Below are 18,826 nucleotides of genomic sequence, written 5' to 3'. Positions count from 1 at the left end.
CAAAAGGCAAGGATGAATGCTTGTAGTTAGAAACATAAGAAGCTGGCAACAAATACACAGCATAAGTACAGTACAGGTGAAAGCGTTATGTCCAAAGTGTAAAACATTACAACAGATCTAGCTTTGGATAGATGTAGTCTAATCTAATGGTCCAGTCTAGTAGTAGGTTGATAGCTGCACTGGTGTTCCAACAGAGGCCAGAACAGAAAGCTATAGCAACCATTTCTATAAAGTGACTTTCTAATGAAGCAGTTTTCCAGGAGGGTAGAAGTGTCTTTGTCTTTAAATAACTTTGAGTCATAGAGTTGACACCCTGAAAAAGGCGTCACACGAGAAGGAAAAAAAATAGCTCCCAACAAAAAGACACACACCCCTGGTCATATTTTTAATTTAATCAGAAATAAAAGGGCTTTTGGTTCTAATCACAGTGAGCGCCGTTGTGGTGAAGCATGTTGTCCTGTAACAAAAGGTAGAATGATCCTGCACTCCAACAGGAGTGTACCACAGTAAGCAGTCTTCCTCGTCCCTGGAGCGAAAACATTTCTTGCACGGTTCCACACAGTTCCACACAGTCCAGAGGTGAAGTTCTACTTTGAAACCAAAAGGCTTTAAAAGCAGTTAAACAACTATTCTGAAAATGATTATGTCCAAAAACCTTTACACTGGGCTTTCCAGCAATAACCAATGGGTCTACGTAGCACTCTGAGAGTATATCCGACAAACATCAAAGCAGAGTGGTGTGCAATTATCCTCTGAGACCGCATGTCTTACTATCTCATGATAAGAACAATCCTTGTTGATATGCAAACATGTGGTTCACCAAATCCCCCCCCCAAAAATAAATAAATAAAAATGTTCACTTCACAAAGTCCAAGAAATAGTATTAGAACAAACGTGAGTGATATGGGCACTTAAATTCACACAGTAAGTCTTTCATGAACTGCTTTAAAGTTCAAAGTTCACTTCATGGAGCAGTGATATCCTGTTATTTCAATGAGCAGTAGGCTCTATCCCATGAGTTCCATGTTGTACATTTCAAACAGTTATCCACCATTAGGCAAAACATTACATTCAATATCAGTGGGGAAGTACACATATGTTCTGACAGATATTCTGACAGGACAAGCAGAATTCCAGGTCAGACTGCAACAACATGAAACGACAGTGACTGGAATTCCTCAGTTGGTGGTGTGGTGTTCTGTTACTGTACTTCATCAACTGGCACTGGACAACTGGAGAATACCGGAGAGACATACTAAACGACAAAGCGACCAAATGCAAAGGAAAACACCGGAGAATACCCAGGAGATGTGAATTTTGGCAGACACACAACCTCCCAGTTTTCCAATGATTAGTCCTAGACATTCACCTTCGATCATGTTGTTATTGCTTTGGCATTATTGATATAGATATCATAGACCAAGCAGTGTGTGTGTGTGTGTGTCTATGTGTGGTCTTCCAAGACAAGTAGAGAGATAGAGGTAGAGAGAGAGACAGGGGAAGGGCAAAGGAGGAGTGGAAGGGACTTTTTAATGCAAATTGAAAAGGCAGGCTCAGAGCTAAAGACTGAGCAGATGTGTGTGTGGGTCTGTATCGGACACTAAGTGAACATTATTCTGACTTCACACAGCTCCACGCAGCTGTTGTTTCTCTTCCTGTGTGTGTGTCTGTGTGTGTGTGTGTGCGTGTGTGTGTGCATGTATGTGAGTGCGAGTGACAGTTTGTGTGTGACAATAAGAGAAGGCTAGCCAACGGCATTAGCATTTTCACTGCTGCTTTGCTTATGCTCTTTGGGGGGGGGGGGGGGGGGGGAATTAAAAAGATGTCTTTGTTCTCCATGAGAGCTCAGCAGGATAAACAGTGTCCCTCTCTGGCACGTAAGCAAAACAAGCAGTTCATAACAGGAACCTATGCACCTGACCAGACCATGGCACTAGACCATGGCTCTAAACCGATAAAACCACAGGTAGACATTAGTTGGTATTCAGGCCTTGTATCCCCTCTACACTGAACATCAGGTGGGGGGATGCGGCCACAGTAAACATACCCATATCCTCATAGGTTATCAGTCAAGTCAGGTTGTCGGTCACCTGACAGGATAGACTGGGTCTCATTCGTTGACTTTATGATCACTCCATGGTAATGACAGAGTCCCTGCCCCTGAGGATGACAGAGGAGGAGGTGGGGCCGCACTGCATGGCTTGCTCATTGGGGAGCTTTGATTGGACGACTGCCTGTGCTCGAAGGGAACAGTCAACGCTGTCGTGGAGAAACCCCGCCTCCTCTCCTTCCTCTTCATCCTTCTTTCCCTCCTCCTTCCCTTCATCGCCCTCCTCATCCACCTCTGTCTCCCGCTTAACCTGGCACCGGCATACTTCTATGCCCGAGTCCCCCGTCAGTCGACGGTGACGGAAGTGGTCCTCGTTTTCCTCCTCTTCCTCCTCCTCCTCCTTTTTCTCATCTTCTAAGTGGCTGTGGTGCTCAAAGAAGGCCACGTCAGACGAGAAGAGGGTGTGTTTCGGGGGCGACGGGGTGGGCTCGGGGCTCTGCTCCTCCCCTCTCCGCTCTGGCGTCGCTCCCAGTGGGTCGGAGAGGACAAGCAGGGGGAGGCAATGGACTGGAGGGGGAGGAAGAGAGGGCGAGGGAAGCAGGGGAGGGGTAAAGTGCAGCGGTGGAGGGAAGGGGGGAACAGGTTGATTGGAAGTAGGCAGGGGGAGGGCGAGGTGCGTGGCCGGAGTCCCCTCGCTCACGCTGGGGGAACAAATCGGGACGACGTTGGGCGAGGGTATGGGTCGGAGGTCAGGAGGAGGGGGAAGGGTGGGTGGAGGAGGCAGGGTCAAGATCCCTTCTGACGGTGACCTGCCCCGGGCCACGGTGCCGCCCGGGTCGCGCCCCCCTGTAGCCTCGCTGGGCGTGGAGGCGAGGCTGCTGTCATCCGTCTCGTCTGTCACTTGGACAGAGAAAGAGGTGCTCGAGGGGGACGTGAGGGAGCAGGACTCACAGGAGCAGCTGGTGTAGTTGTCAGAGCTCTGGGAAGAAGTCATTCCGCTGGGGCCGGCCCGTTGAGACAGGTAGGGGGGGCAGGGAGGCTGGGGGTGCTGGCCGTAGGGGTGGGGGTAAGAGGAGGTGGCGCCCCCTCCCTGCAGGCCGAACACGGAGCTGTAGGGAGGGGGCGGGGTGCTGGGCTGGGCCGCCACTTCCTCATAGGACGGCAGCTTGAAGGAGGCCAAGAAACCTACCAGCCACACGTGGAGATAACTGTCACTCAACTGTGATTTAGAGTGCATAACAGAACCATTATAAGGAGCCACTACAAAATATGTATTTCCTCGAATTACAACTATGTTGTATACATGGATGGTGCATCAGGTGGAAGCAGACGTACTGAGGTCCAGCATAGAGCCAGGGTAGTTGCACGCGCCATGGTAGGCGATCAGGCTGATCTCTCTCTGTCTCTGCTGCTGCTGCATGCGGAGCTTGGCCCTGCGGTGCCGGTACGCACAGCAGCAGCTGAACAGGATCAGAACCGTCCACAGCAGCCAGAACCCTGCACAACGCACCAACAGGAGGGCAACGATAGAGAACCCACGTACAGAGAACCCAGAGATCACACACACACATACATTAAAGCCTGCAAGAATCACACAGAAGCTGAAGAGAAACCACACACATAGCACCTATTGAGAACCCCCCCCCCCCCCCACAGACCCTATAGAGAACAAAGACATAGAACCAATACGGAACACACACACAACCCATTGAGAACTTAGACACAGAACCCATAAAAAACATGCACACAGACGCGATAGACAACACACAAAAAACCCATAGGGACAGAACTTGATGTGTATACAGAGCAAGAGTGGTGGGAATGGACTGACTGGACTACAAGACAACATAATACAATACAATAGAGAGCTATCCTATGACTGGACTATATACTGTCAGTGTTACTCACACCAGAGCTCGTAGTAGTAGGTGCAGCAGCCTGTCTCTCCACAGCAGTGTCCAGTCTCACACAGGTACCCTGGGCTGTTGTTGATTCCTGGACAGTGTTTAGGACTGATCATAGGCTGACTGCCTTTGCCCGGGTACTTCACCCCCTAGTGGATGTAACCCAACATTACATGAAAGCATTAGCCCATGGAAGGCCCCTTTTTTGGGGAACAGACTATGGCATTCGGCGAATTAAAATGGGAGGAGGAGGAGGGAGGAGGGCACCTGAACATAAGCCTGAGATATGAGGGTTCATTAGGTCTGGAGTGAACCAACCTCCAGGTGTCCTACAGGGCTGTGAAGAAAGCAAAGCATCTCACCTTGCTGATGGTTCCTATGACAGGGGCCTTTGGAGAAACGGTTACCTAAGAAGAGAAATTAGATTTATGCACTTGATAACATAGTCGAGTTGTAAATAGTTGTTTAGTGATTGCAAAACAGTCTTGATGTGAATGACGTTATGATTGGGCCTCATTGTTGGTGACGCGACCATAAAGGTTGTGTGAAGGTTCATGAGACTGTACCCACATTTCTTTTCAGCAAAAACAAAGTAATATGTAATATTTTACTTGCTTTTTTTAAAAGATGTATTCACTTAGCCGGTGCTTGCATTCAAAGTGACATAGGAATAATGTGTTGTACTTGGTATACACAGACCGTTCCTCAACCACTAAAATACTGTTAGAACTTGACGCTTCTGAATCTAGATTTTCGTCTATTTGCACTATTTGGATGTTGTTTTAGATAAAAGCATCTGCTACATGGATAAAATATAAACGTAAAGCATTGTTTCGTGTGAAGGTTATGTGAAGGTTGAGCCACTCACTTTCGCTTCCGTGCCCTCGGGCCCCTGCAGAGAGATGGTCATCTGTGGAGAGATAAACAGAAAACAGCATCGTACCGTACCTGGTTCAGAGGAGAACACAGCAGAGCTGGTTCAGAGGAGACCACAGCAGAGCTGGTTCAGAGGAGAACACAGCAGAGCTGGTTCAGAGGAGACCACAGCAGAGCTGGTTCAGAGGAGAACACATCAGAGCTGGTTCAGAGGAGAACACAGCAGAGCTGGTTCAGAGGAGACCACAGCAGAGCTGGTTCAGAGGAGACCACAGCAGAGCTGGTTCAGAGGAGAACACAGCAGAGATGGTTCAGAGGAGAACACAGCAGAGCTGGTACTGATGAAATGTACACACACCGATAGAGCAGGCCCCCTCACATACATCAGAAAGAGATGGAGGTGAACTCTCAATGATGAGAGTGAGACTGATAGAGACAGACACAGAGAGAGAGAGAGAGACCAAATCAGAGAGGGAGATTGTGGGGAAAAAGGTTGTGGAAGAGCAGGTGTAGAAAAAAGATGACTAGACACCATTTACTGTATATATATTAAAAAAACTCTATCTGTTCTCTGGCTAGACTGTCATGAAGGCTGGTAGGATAGGACAATTACTGTTTGACAGCATATATCTCTTTGATGGCTCCCAGACAGACACTCAGGGCCACTCTCAGCTCCACAACACACATTCAGACGCACAAACGCACACACCCTCTCTCTCATTTTCATTTCATCATTAATTTATCTTCAACACAGGTTTCTATAAAGCCTGCAGTGTCCTTTTGAGGAGGTGAGATGACCTGAAATCATTCAAGGTGCTCACTAATACCACGACAGGAAGAAGACCAGAAGAACATTTCATAATCAGCGATATGTTACATCATGGTAGGATATCAGCATAACTGCAATGGAACCACTATTCTGAACGTAAACCAGACCTGTCACAATGCAGCCATTGTAGGGATTCCATCTCAAACACACAGTTACATACACACAGTAACATACACACACACACACAGTGCTGATCATGCCTGTAGGATCGTCACGCAGTACTGTTGCATAAGACTGAAAAAGGAAAATGCCTGTCTGTGCTGGCTGGCGGGAGCGGGGGGGGGGGGGGGGGGGGGGGGGGGCAATGCTTGCATGGACACTGGGGGAAGGGGGGGGGGATTGTGTTGTCTGCCACCACTACCAAATACGGCTAGGCAGAGCTAGGTACCAGTCCCCCCTTCCCTTTCACTACAGAAAAGGACAGGTCGTGTTCCTCAGCTAACTCTCTTTTAATGTACACACACACACACACACATAACTTTCCACAGTTCTATTAGAACACTACCACAGTTCCTAGAAGTAGCAGCTAGTGCAGTCTCCATCAATCTAACTGTGGGTTTCCAAGCAGAAGACCCGCACTCTCAAGAGGTCCACTAGAAAATTAGAGCGTAAGTGGCGTACCACTAAATAGAGTCACAGCCAAATAGAGTACAAGCAAGTCCTCATCAGGTCCAGATCAGAATATTTCTCTAAGTTGATTAGTAAGAACAAACACAACACTAAGTTCCTATTTGATACTGTTGCAAAACTCACTAAGAAAAGTACACTGTGTTAGTTCAGATCTCTCTCCCAATGATTTCTTAGATTTCTTTGACCAAAAAATCTATGCAATAAGGGACAAACTACAGACTAGTCCTGGAGGAGTGGCCATCAACACTGATTTTCCCTCTGTACCCAGCATTCTGCATGTTGAGACTCTCACTCACTTTAACCCTATTTCTATGGAAGCATTCATCAAGCTGATAGATTCCTCGAAACCCACTAGCTGCCTTCTCGATCCCCTCCCTGCCAAACTTTGTAGGGAACTTCTCCATATTATTGGACCGCCCATGCTTAGTATTATTAATGAATCTCTTGTAACTGGACAAGTCCCTGACGATTTCAAACAAGCTATTATCAAGCCCCTTCTTAAAAAACCAAACCTGGATCCAGGTTGTCTTAGCAATTACAGGCCCATTTCAAATTTGCTATCTCTCTCCAAAATTTTGGAAAAAGCTGTGGCAAAACAGCTCACTGAGCACCTCTCCTCAAATCAGCTCTATGAACCTCTCCAGTCTGGATTTCGTCTTCACCACAGCACTGAAACTGCATTAGCCAAGGTAGTCAATGATCTATTATTAGCCTCTGACGCGGGCTTTAGCTCTGTCCTTGTTCTTCTAGACCTAAGTGCAGCTTTTGACACTGTAGATCATGAGATTCTCCTGGAACGTATGGAGAACTATGTTGGGATTTCTGGTACTTCACTTCAGTGGTTCAGATCGTATCTATCTGATAGATCACAATATGTCCACTATGATGGTTGCTCATCCAGGAGCTCCATTGTAAAATACGGAGTACCACAGGGTTCAGTTTTAGGCCCTCTGTTATTTTCACTCTATATGTTGCCTTTAGGAAACATAATTAGAAGTTTTGGGGTAGATTTTCACTGCTATGCAGATGATACTCAGCTATACATGTCTATAAAGCCGGGAGAATTTCCACATGCTATGGAAACCTGTGTTTCCGGGTTGAAAACTTGGATGACTGCAAATTTCCTTCTTCTTAATTCGGATAAAACCGAGGTTCAAATTTTTGGTCCGAAAAAACACCGAAATAATTTATCCCATCTAACCTTAGACTTAGACGGCGTCAAAGTATCTCAAAGCCAGCTGGTAAAAAATCTGGGAGTCACAATGGACCCAGACCTTTCATTTGAGTACCATATTAAGCAAATCACCAGAACAGCATTTTTCCATCTACGTAATATTGCCAAAATACGAAAATTCCTCTCAAAGGATGATGCTGAAAAACTAATACATGCTTTTGTTACGTCCCGATTGGACTACTGCAATGTGTTGTTCTCTGGCCTCCCAATTACCTACCTAAAAAACTTACAGCGGGTGCAAAATGCTGCTGCTAGACTATTGACTAAAACTAGAAAGTTTGATCATATAACATCGACTCTTATCTCTTTACACTGGCTCCCTATCCAAGCCAGAGCTGATTTCAAAGTTCTACTACTAACTTACAAATCTCTGCATGGATTGGCACCACTGTACCTCTCCGGTCTCCTTGCACCCTATTGCCCCGCAAGGTCTCTAAGATCTCAAAATGCCGGCTATCTGGTAATACCCAAAGTTAAGAAAAAAACTGCTGGAGGTAGGGCGTTCTCATATAGAGCACCTCTTCTTTGGAACAAATTACCCATCTCAATTAAGGAAGCTGATACTGTCTCGACATTTAAAACTAGATTAAAAACGTTCTTGTTTAGTCAATTCTATGATTGTTAAAGGGAAGTATGTGTGTACTTTCTATGTAAACCTGGGATGTGTGCTTGCCTATGTGTGTATCACATGTAACTTTTAAATTTTAATTATAGCTTATGTTCACATTGCCCAGCTAGATGTTACAAATAAAGTAAACCTGTTACTGTATATTGTTAGTATTATTATTATTATAGTTCCGTTGCTGTATATTGTTACTGTTATAGTTTTTATTACTAGTTGGAGACAACGGGGGACTGGCTGTTTTCATCCTTATTCGTATAAGTATAACCTACTTTAGAGTTCTTTCCCCTGGAACAGATTTCATGTTCCAACTGAGGGGGGCTGTCGTTGTTTTGGTGTGTGGGGCTGCATCAAATACCCTTTTTGCTCTGTTAAATTGCTGCACTAGTCCACACTTGACCGGTGGGGATCTCATTCTATTTTGACTGTAACTGTTAGCTGCTCCTGGCATTCTCTAATCCCTGCTCTCCTCTCTGTCCCCCCCCCACACATTCCCTGTGGTGTGGGGGGTTTGAGCTGTCAGGACCTGCTTGGTCGTCGGTCTGCCAACGCTGAACCAGGTCGTCACCCGGAATCCAGTCTCCATGACGGCCAACAGCGAGTTTCCCGGTCCCATCCAACGTCTATAAAGCCGAACAATGGATTTTGGTGTTTCAAAACCCATTGACACTGTATGACTATGTTTAGCTTGTGTTCTGCTCCTCTCTCTTACCAACCGTCTCTGGAGGAGGGGATCCCTCTCTGAATTGCTCCTCCCAAGGTTTCTTCCATTTTTTCTCCCGGTGGGAGTTTTTCTGGGAGTTTTTCCTTGTCTTCCTTGAGGGTTTAGGTTGGTTGAGGGGCAGTTCTATGGGCGCATGTGAAGCCCTCTGTGACATGCTTGCGTGTAAAAAGGGCTATACAAATACATTTGATTTGATTTGATTTGAAGGCCCTGCAGTAAGCAGAGAGCAGACCAGCATCTGTCAGACCAGCACTAGGAGCACCTCGCTGCCAACTATTGATCTGCTGGCGACAGGCAGGGGAACACAACCCCAGAAGGAAGGTCTTGGGAAGCTCCACTCAGAGATGTGGGATAGGAAAAGCTTAGTGGTAGAGCATTTGACTGGAGGTCCACGCGTCCCCCCCTCCCCTCCCTTTAATTGAGAAATCAATACATAATGCATACTCAATGCCGCCAGGCCTTATTGTTATTATAGAGTAACCTATACAGTTACATACCCTGGTCTCCAGTCACCTGCACTAATCTATACATTCACTTGTTCTGGTCTACAGTTGTTACCTAATCTAACCTACCCACCCAAACCTACAGTTACCTACTCCAACCTACACAGTTATGTCCCTCCTCTGGTACCCTTCCTCCACACATCTTACATCCCACCTGTGTGTGTGTGATGTGGGTGTGTGATGTGGGTGTGAACAGTGAGAAGGGAACCCTACAGCATCGGCAACGCGAGCCATGACTGTAGCTAAAGAGACACAAAGCTAATGACTGTTCTGGAGATGAAGATTTAAAACCACTGCCACACTGGAGGAGATGTGAAACACAGCATTCTCAATACAAAAACATGTGCTCAGGGGTCTGGGGAATATATTTGTAGACACACATTCCTCACTGTCAGCAACAACACTGCAGCTAACTTGCAAAACACAAGTCTTCTGTAGTACTGCATGAGAGTTTGGTGGTGCAGAGAAGACCATGGCAAACTGAATCAGCGTTCAAGTATTTTACTGTTGGCAGATGGGCAGTAAATTATCTTTACAACCCCAGTCTGGCAGGTAAAAGCACTTTTAATTATGGCTTACTTAAGTGTGAGCTAATACCTTGATGCATTACAGCAGTTTCCCCAGAAGAAGCAGAGGAGAGGTGGGGAGGGGATGACTTCACCAGGGTTTCAGCAACATCATCAACAAGTAAAGGAGTGTATCCTCTCAAATCACATGTTATATGACCTATAGAGCTACATATGACCCACCCTGCCTTACAGGTGGGTCAGACAGGTCTGGGACCAACATATCCAGAAAACAAAACATTTACTTAGTATGTGCTAAGAAATAACACGTTTATTTTGGCATAATTATTGCACTGACAACAAACACAACACTTATAGCATCAATTGAAAATGTTCCACAAATCATTTACAGAATACAGACACAAAGTCACACACAAAAGAGGGTCAAATAATTTGAGTAATTTTGTGAGCTGAGCTCCATGGACTCGATGTCATACATCACTGCAGCATGTTATTGCTTATTTGTTGACAAATAAGAAGTAATATAGTCACACAGATCTAATAAAAAGGGGAAATAAACGCTTGATACCTCCTCCGCCGTCACTCCGAGGCAGAACGTCAAGGTTTTCTCTGGATCCATTGTGAGAGTCACCGAGTTGATCACAGCAGAGAAACAAAAGAGTGGGATAATATTATGTCAAGCCCCCATCTCTTTCCTACTCCGCCATTCCCCGTGCGTAAAGAACGCTCCTCCCAGAATCCTATACAAACGGCGATACCGGGGCCAATCCAAGAATGGCACAGCTCTATGGATGTAAGGTGACCATTACAATAAAAACGTTTTGCCGTTTGCACGGTGTTTGCCGATGCAGCGGGGAAGATTTTTAATAAAGCCAGTCGGGGATGTATGATGTCATGCAATTCCAGCCCTCTGTGAGGGTGGGCCGATGATTGGGTGAATTCATCCTAGCAACAGCCGCAGAGGCTGCAATTAGATGCTGTCGTTACTTTCTATATCGTTACCTAGGCAATTAAACTGAAGTGCAGCCCTACACAAAAACATGGGCAACTGGAATTGTTCTGTCTCTCGTATGTTTTATCAAGTCAGGTTCCTACGTGTGGTGCACGCGCTAAGGGGTTGTGCAATGAAGTGTGCGCGCTTGCAACAGTGTAGTGGTGCACGCTACTCTGGAGTGTGTGTGAGTGTGAGAGAGCGAGAGAGCGAGAGGGACAAGGGCACTCCCGAGCAGCCTTGTAATAGTATTCTACATTAGATATTGTATTTTGCACATAAACAGACATCCATAAAACGTTGTCACCCATGGAAGGCTAATTATATTGAATTTAAAGGGACATTTGACATAAAATCTCCCTAAATTAACCAATTTAGCATTCCCGAGTGGAACGCGACTCGGCTCAGAACTTGAAATTGAAGTCCACCTGGTGGCAATAAAAATAATGCCATGGTAGGCCAGCCACTGCGACGACCAGTATTCACTCAAACTGAAGAAGTAGGAAGGCGTTTTTTTCCAGGCTTGTAGCCTAGTTAATGTTGATACATAGTAACAAATAACTATGTCATATCCGATAAATGTTATGTTAAATGGTATAATAAACATCAATGCCACAACAATATATCTCAATTCCTCAACGTATTCTTGAAAATCCATAATTGTACTTTACTCTGTCCCCTTTCTCACCCAATACTAGACATGTCAGAAACGAGGAGGAATCGGAAGTAGCTAGCTCGGTAGTCTAAATATTATGGAAAAAAGAAAAATTAGGAGAAAACTCTCAAACGCTGGTTGGGGTGTCCGGGGACAAGAAGGAAGTGATAAAGTCGTGAAAATGAGTGAAAGGCGACATAATGTTTTATTTCTGACTGTGATTACATTGCTGGTTGCTGTTTGCGTGGCACCACTGTCAGGCGAATTATCTTGTAAGTAGAAATAACACGAGTATTGTAGGTAGCTAGTCTACTAGCCAGTTAGCTAGCACTAGCTCGAGCGAGCAGTCTGGCTGTCTACACTGTCATAGCCACTGTAGCTAACATCATCTCACCATACCATACGATGGAAACCGCTGGTATTCGCTAGGTACACTTGTTTTGGATGGGAATTGAAAGTACAGGAAGTAATTGATGAAAATCACTGTTGTGCTGCAGCATTTGGCTAGTCAGTAACGTTAGCATGTACTAGAATAATATTGCTAGGCTTATGCTAGTACTATATGACTGGTCTCCTCGTTCAAGTATGCGAGGTAGCTAGCATAGCTAAAATGACAAACTCGTCGGCAAGACGATTTTGGTGGGCCAAGCGAGCGTTGTGAGTGTGACAAGTGGCCAATTCGGGAGATTTAAATTTCCCACCAAACTGATTTTTTCCCCGCCACAGAAGCGGATTAATAAAGCATGTGACATCTGGGTGGAAGCCGTAAACGCAAACCCCAGCCCCCTCCAAGATACGGTCTTGTCACTGCTCAGTGCTCAAATGCCAGTCTCAACTAGCTAGATGGTTAGATAGCTAGGCTAACCAGCTAGCTGCTTTGAAAGAAGTCTGCCTCATACAACTTGTCTAACTCATGTATCCTTAAATTGGCCACCCATAAAACATTAGTTTGGTTGCCGTCCGCCTCAAGGTATGTTCTTATTTAAGGCATTTAAACAAGAAAAACAGTTATTAGTTGGGTAGCTAATGTTGTATTAGTAATTAGCAACTTGAATCCTAACATTACGACAAGTAGAGGGTGAACATAATGCATTGCTGTCTGTCTGAAGGATTTTGGTCAAACTGGTATAGTTAATCGCGTGCGTGCGTGACCGCCATGCTGATGTGTGTCAGCTTCATGTGGATTGTGTACCATCTCTAGCTGTGTCCGTGATGTGTACACCTATTTATACATCTTGACTTTGTGTCTCTCTGTGTCTATTTTTATCTATGTGTGTAACTCAATCTCCCCCCAAAAATACAAGAACCTTGTGTAAACTTATTTTGTCATTCCTCAGCCCACCCTCATCGGCGGAAGTTCACCGTTCACAAGATGGATGAGGCTTCTCTGACCATCAATAATGAGCTGGATAGTGAAATGGTGGTCTCATGGCTATCCGACCACTGCTACCAGGTAACACAGTTAACAGAGTACTTATAGTACTGAGTATTAACAGTACACAATGCTTAGTAGTCAGTATACTTTACTCACAGTACACATTACTCACAGTACTCAGAGAGCTTAGTACTTGTACAGATGATTGTCAATATAGATATGAATACAAAACTTCTAATATAGAGAAAGGTGTACCACGTATGGTGAAATGTACCTATTACTAAACAACTAATCTGTGCAAAACAATTTAGGCAAACAGTGAAGTAATGAGTGTAGACAGTACTTTTCACAGTCAGTCTTCACTGTATACAGCCCTCACCTCTACTCTGGATTAGTACCAGTGAATGAATGACTGAACCTCTGTGTGTGTTAGTGTTTGCTCCAGCCCCTGGGCGTGGTACCGGCTGGGCCGGGTCCTGGCATGCCCAGCTCGGTGGACTTTACTGTGGGCACGCAGCATGGCATCACCCTGCAGCTCAACAGCACCCCTGTTAATCTGGAGCTCTGCAGGTGGGCCCCAACACACACACACACACTCTCACACACACTCTCTCACACACACACCCCCATTCAGACACACTCTCACAAATTCCACACATGCACAGAACCCCACAAACACTTGTACATGCAATGACCCACACACACCAGACCCAATCACACACACAGCCTCCTACACACACTCACATGCACACACACCAGACCCAATTGTACACACACAAGTATGTTTACCATGTTTCCTTGAATGTGTTGTTTAACGAGTGTCGACCTCGTGTGTCAGGGTTCAGTTTCACTTTGGGGAGCAAGGAAACTACTCTATATGGGTGAAGAACCTCAATGACTCCTCGGTGGTCAACTGCTCCTTGATCACCGACAAAGAGCCAGTCAACATCTACATACGTGAGTGGAATATACAGACACAGTGCACGCACACACCAGTAACAGCTTAGCTGCATCTCTCCAACATACATATACATACACACGGTACACATTTGGACAGTCAAACACAAGCATGCCTTCACATAGGTACATGTTAATGTTGTGATTCTCCTGTCCTCCTCCCAGCCATCCTGATAGCCTCCCTCCTCTTCACTGGGCTGGCCATAGTCTGGGCCATCGCAGGCTCGATCACACGGTACAGTTGTCCCTTGACCAATGTCACACAGTTAAATAACTTGCCTCATGGTGATGCTGTGCGTTTGTGTCGGTGCATGTGTTGGTGTGGGATTCCTAAACTCGTCACGCTGTTATTTTGAGTGCAAGACGCCTTCCATTGTTGGTAGGCTTTCTCCTAATCGACTGGTCATGTCTGGTGCAGGCTGGATGCGGTGAGGAATGTAATGCTGCGGTTGGGCAACTCCATGGAAACGGAGAGGCTCATCAACTCTGTGAGTATCGTCATAAAAGGAGAATCCCAGACCGGGCTCAGTGACTGTGGAAGTACAGGATGTTGGAGTGTACAAAAACGTTGACTCCATATTCCAAACACAGAGTTCTTCTTCTCACGTTTTCTGTCGTTCTCTACTTTTCAGTATCCTTAGAGCCCATTTCCTCTTCTCCTTGTCTGTCCTGCTCTCCCTCGGTCTCCATCAGTCCTTTTTTGTTGTTGTAAATGTGTGTCACTTCTTTGCTCTTCATCCCCCTCTCCCTACACATCCCCCTCTCCAGGAACTTGGAACTCCAGGCAGGACAGTAGAGACGGCCACAGACACCATCCTTCCCACCCAGCCAGCCCCCACCAAGAGGCTTCGGTCTCTGGACACCTTCAGAGGGTATGTCCCCCCCCCCCACACACACACACACACACCTCTAGACCTCTACGCCCACATCCCTCCATCTCCACTTGGACAATTCCTTCCACATCTCCATCATCTCTCGTCCCATCATCTGTGCTTCCTTCCTGGCTTCCTCATCCTCATATCTCCATGGCTCTCTCCTACCGTTACTTCTCCAACTGTACATCTCCCGCCTCCATCCCTCCCTCCTCTCGTCCTCAGAGTGTATGTGTGTGACTCCATGTACCTGTGGTCCACGTCTCCTCAGGTTGTCCTTGGTGATCATGGTGTTTGTGAACTACGGTGGAGGCAGGTACTGGTTCTTCAGGCACGAGAGCTGGAATGGTGAGTCTCCTCCCCCTCTGCCTCCCTCTCTTCCTCCTCCTCCCTCTCCTCCGTTTGCTCTCTCTGGCCATCAGCTATAACAGTCCTTGTCTTGTCTTCTCAGGGCTGACCATTGCTGACCTGGTATTTCCATGGTAATACGCCCCGTTTATTGAATATTTTTATGGTTGCTCAGCAACAGGGACACTGACCAGCTTTCCTATTTTGATTTGCTCTTTTTCAAACTCTTCTCTCTCTCCCTTCCTCCGTCCATCTCTCCTTCCAGGTTTGTGTTCATCATGGGGACATCCATAGCCCTGTCCATTCACTCCATGCTGCGAGGGGGCTCCACGCGCTGCTCTCTCCTGTGGAAGACTGCATGGAGGAGCATGCAGCTCTTCCTCATAGGCGTCTTCATAATCAACCCCAACTACTGCCTGGGCCCCTGTGAGTACTGACGCATGTTTGTGCACGCGCACACACACACACTCATGGAGACTCACAGAGACATGTACACATCTACATCTGCTTTAACTGTTGAGCATGTGTGTGTGTGTGCGCAGTGTCATGGGACACCCTGCGTATCCCTGGAGTACTGCAGCGACTGGCCTTCTCTTACCTGGTGGTGGCATGTCTGGACCTGTGTGTGGCCCGGACACGCCTGGACAACCTCCCTATGGTCAGAACAACACAGAAGCGCCATAATGTCTGTGATTCACTTCATACCCCAGTCATTTTAACAGGCTACTTATTGACTCAAATTACAACATCTGAGGATCTGAGTTTTCCAGGATTATGATGATTATACCCCCCCCTCCCCCCTTCCCAGGATGCCTGGTGGTTCCCTGTCAGGGAGTTTCTTCTCTACTGGCCGGCCTGGCTGGTCGTAGTCGCCCTGGAAACGCTCTGGTTGTGTCTCACCTTTCTGCTCCCTGTGCCAGACTGTCCAAAGTGAGTGAGTGAGTGAATAACTGAATGGGTGTAACCTCCCGGTTTTGATTCTGTGTGTATGTACACTGGGGGGCAAAAGGTTTCAATATTGCACACGTGTATCTACATTGGGATCAGTTGAATGCCAGTTTGGTGAATAAAAGTACCAATTTATTTCCATAAGAGCAAAAGTACATTATTTAAAACTTGTGCCCCCCCCCCCCCCCCCCCATGTGTCTGGGCATGTAATTGACGTATGGACCTCTTCCCTCCAGCGGGTATCTGGGTCCCGGAGGCATCGGGGACATGGGCCTCTATCCAAACTGCACCGGCGGGGCCACGGGCTACATCGACCGCTGGCTCCTGGGGGACAGACACATCTACCAGACCCCAACCTCTCACGTGAGTGACCACACAACAAACGACCACTCAACCACAGGCACAAAGAGCCGAATGGGACAGAAGAGTTGGTTGCAAAGAGCCTGGTGGTGGTTGAGTTATGTGCTTGTTTTATCCAGCTTGCTGTGTCTGTTGATTTGTCAGGTGATCTACTTCAGTCACATGCCCTTTGACCCAGAGGGAGTGCTGGGCAGCATCAACTCTGTACTGATGGCGTTCCTAGGCCTGCAGGTCTGTAGTGTCTCTTAACCCCCCCCCTCTTTTTCATGTGCACGTGTATCCTTTGTAATTGTACACATATTGGGGACCGTTTCTGCCTGGCACAGCTGCAGAGAGGGAGTGGAAAAATGTAGATCAACGTTGACACTTCTTGGCTTAATTGTTTTGTGTGTGGTTTTCAGGCAGGAAAGATACTTCTACACTACAAGGAACTTCACTACAGCGTCATCAGCAGGTTTCTCATTTGGGGTCTCATATTGGTGAGCCGATCATGCCACAGGAAATACAGTCATATAGATAGTCCTTCCTTCCTGTGTGTCTGTCTGGGGGTTTACATCTTTTTCAAAAATAAATTATATAAAATACGGTCTCACTTCGAATGGGTGTCCACATATGAGCCTAGAATGTTCCTAGTGGCCCAGCTTCCTGGGTTTGTGAGTTTGATTCCCACCGCAGGGAATTGTGACTGTGAGGCGTCTCTGAATGTACGCCGTGCTTCACACAGGGAGTGATATCGGCCACACTGACGAAGTGTTCCCGAGACCAAGGCTTCATCCCAGTCAATAAGAACCTGTGGTGAGCAATTCCCTCAAATAGTCAGGACACTAATGCAGAGCTATTTTCATTATTTTGCCTGAGCTATGTAAGATGCAACTTGCAAGCGGTGTAATGATTGTGTGTGGGTGTTATCAGGTCCCTGTCGTACGTGACCACGCTGGCGTGTCTTGCTTACGTGGTCCTGGTCCTGGTGTACTACACTGTAGATGTGAAGCACTGGTGGTCTGGAGCTCCTTTCTACTACCCAGGTACACACACCTGCTCTCAACCGGCCTCAGACCTGCTCAACCACCTGCTCGATTTGGCCACATATTTGACCTCTGACCCCTGCTGCAGGTATGAACTCGATCCTGGTGTACGTGGGTCACGAGGTCTTTGAGGATTACTTCCCCTTCCGCTGGAAGATGGCCAACAGCCAATCACATGCTGCGCATCTGACCCAGAACCTGCTGGCCACTTCTCTTTGGGTCCTTATCTCCTTCCTGCTGTACAGGAAGAAGATCTTCTGGAAGATCTAGGTGCGTTGTGGAAACGGGGAGGATGATGGATCGAGTAAAAAAAGAGACGCAACCTAGTAAAACCTTATAAGATGGACAACTTGGATCATGTTATATTGAGGTCATGTACGACAGTGCCTCATTCTGCTTGAAAATGCCAAACACAAGGACCCTGACCATGCTGACCATTCCTCCCACTCTGTAGGCGATGAGTGTCAAGCCACAGCAGTGTGCTCTCAAAAGTCCAGTTTATGGCAATGGGTAAACTGGCCACTGACATTGAAGGCATTATCACTCAAGAACAACTGGTCTGGGGTCTGTGTTAGGATAACAAGACAGTCCAGCCCTTCAAAATGAAGACATTTTCACTCAGGAACAACTGGTCTGGGGTCTGTGTTGGGACCTGGAGAAGAGTTTCAGGGAGGGGCATGTTTGGTTTTTGTCTCAATCTTTATAAACACTGGTGTACCATGTGTTTCAATCCAGATTATAGGTCTCAGGTACTATGTAAAATAATAATTCAATGAAGGTCTGTTGCTAATCACCTTGGAGTGGGTTATACAAGTGTGTGCATAGGCACATTTGTCTGTGTATGAATCATGCACCTCAGTCAGTGATTTCTGTGCCAAAAACCTGTCATACATATACCTGTATTATCTCCCAATTAAAGGACTCACAAAACATCTACAAAATATATTGCACTTGTCCTGAAGAATGTATCCAAGTAACTGATTACACTTCAAATTACAACTTTAGATCAACAGCAAGCGATGTGCCATAACACTATAGAAAATAATACAACTTTAATACAGTTGCACAAAATCAGTACATCAGTACAAAATGATAACCTGACCTACACACTATATTGAGTAAATACTGACCTGTCCCTAAAACTCTTCTGTGTCATTTATTGTAAGTGTGAACAAAATTGTATAAATGGTTTTATTATAACATGAAATTGAACTTTTTCAAAAAGATTCATTATGCTTTTTTATATGAATGTAATATAAATGTAATCTTATATTTTAATAAACTTACTTGACTGATTGTGTGTGTTTTCATTACTTCACTAGGAGCGCCACCTCAAATCAATAAAGTATCTAAAAACGTGCTGCCTTGGTGTTTTGACTAAACTTAACGCTTTTTA

General features: G+C 46.1%; 2 protein-coding genes across 3 annotated transcripts; one reads left to right on the top strand and one right to left on the bottom strand.

Annotated features, from left to right (window-relative positions):
- Positions 1-1,815: 1,815 nt before the first annotated feature.
- On the bottom strand, positions 1,816-10,775 carry LOC124483800 (proline-, glutamic acid- and leucine-rich protein 1-like). The gene is made up of 6 exons (XM_047044330.1): positions 10,468-10,775; positions 4,823-4,864; positions 4,317-4,361; positions 3,959-4,103; positions 3,386-3,547; positions 1,816-3,235 (listed from the first exon to the last, which is right to left on the bottom strand). Exons 1-6 carry the CDS (start codon positions 10,516-10,518, stop codon positions 2,130-2,132), a joined length of 1,551 nt encoding a protein of 516 aa, XP_046900286.1. The 5' UTR covers positions 10,519-10,775; the 3' UTR covers positions 1,816-2,129.
- An 816-nt stretch (positions 10,776-11,591) lies between these two features.
- On the top strand, positions 11,592-18,726 carry hgsnat (heparan-alpha-glucosaminide N-acetyltransferase). Of its 2 annotated transcripts, none has more exons than XM_047045031.1 (18): positions 11,592-11,817; positions 12,883-12,998; positions 13,354-13,490; positions 13,759-13,877; positions 14,043-14,112; positions 14,296-14,365; positions 14,646-14,749; positions 15,021-15,097; positions 15,201-15,231; positions 15,363-15,523; positions 15,640-15,755; positions 15,906-16,027; positions 16,282-16,408; positions 16,550-16,636; positions 16,807-16,884; positions 17,130-17,200; positions 17,318-17,430; positions 17,519-18,726. In XM_047045031.1, exons 1-18 carry the CDS (start codon positions 11,643-11,645, stop codon positions 17,698-17,700), a joined length of 1,956 nt encoding a protein of 651 aa, XP_046900987.1. In that variant the 5' UTR covers positions 11,592-11,642; the 3' UTR covers positions 17,701-18,726. The 2 variants fall into 2 exon arrangements, with proteins under 2 accessions (XP_046900987.1, XP_046900988.1); XM_047045032.1 differs by lacking the exon at positions 11,592-11,817 and adding an exon at positions 12,105-12,515.
- Positions 18,727-18,826: the final 100 nt, after the last annotated feature.

This window comes from Hypomesus transpacificus, chromosome 22 (genome assembly GCF_021917145.1).
Source record: "Hypomesus transpacificus isolate Combined female chromosome 22, fHypTra1, whole genome shotgun sequence".
NCBI classification, from domain to species: Eukaryota; Metazoa; Chordata; class Actinopteri; order Osmeriformes; family Osmeridae; genus Hypomesus; species Hypomesus transpacificus.
The sequence above is the reverse complement of the archived record's forward strand: the minus strand, read 5'-3'. Positions and strand labels throughout refer to the sequence as shown.

What these genes read in the sequence shown, in the direction of transcription:
- hgsnat (XM_047045031.1), top strand. Translation starts at nt 11,643, where the DNA reads ATGGAAAAAAGAAAAATTAGGAGAAAACTCTCAAACGCTGGTTGGGGT. An exon ending in TATCCGACCACTGCTACCAG is followed by an intron (nt 12,999 to 13,353) that starts GTAACACAGTTA and finishes TGTGTGTGTTAG; the next exon opens with TGTTTGCTCCAGCCCCTGGG. An exon ending in TGGCGTTCCTAGGCCTGCAG is followed by an intron (nt 16,637 to 16,806) that starts GTCTGTAGTGTC and finishes TGTGGTTTTCAG; the next exon opens with GCAGGAAAGATACTTCTACA.
- LOC124483800 (XM_047044330.1), bottom strand. Translation starts at nt 10,518, where the DNA reads ATGGATCCAGAGAAAACCTTGACGTTCTGCCTCGGAGTGACGGCGGAG. An exon ending in TCATAGGAACCATCAGCAAG is followed by an intron (nt 4,104 to 4,316) that starts GTGAGATGCTTT and finishes TACATCCACTAG; the next exon opens with GGGGTGAAGTACCCGGGCAA. An exon ending in TGGCTCTATGCTGGACCTCA is followed by an intron (nt 3,236 to 3,385) that starts GTACGTCTGCTT and finishes TGTGGCTGGTAG; the next exon opens with GTTTCTTGGCCTCCTTCAAG.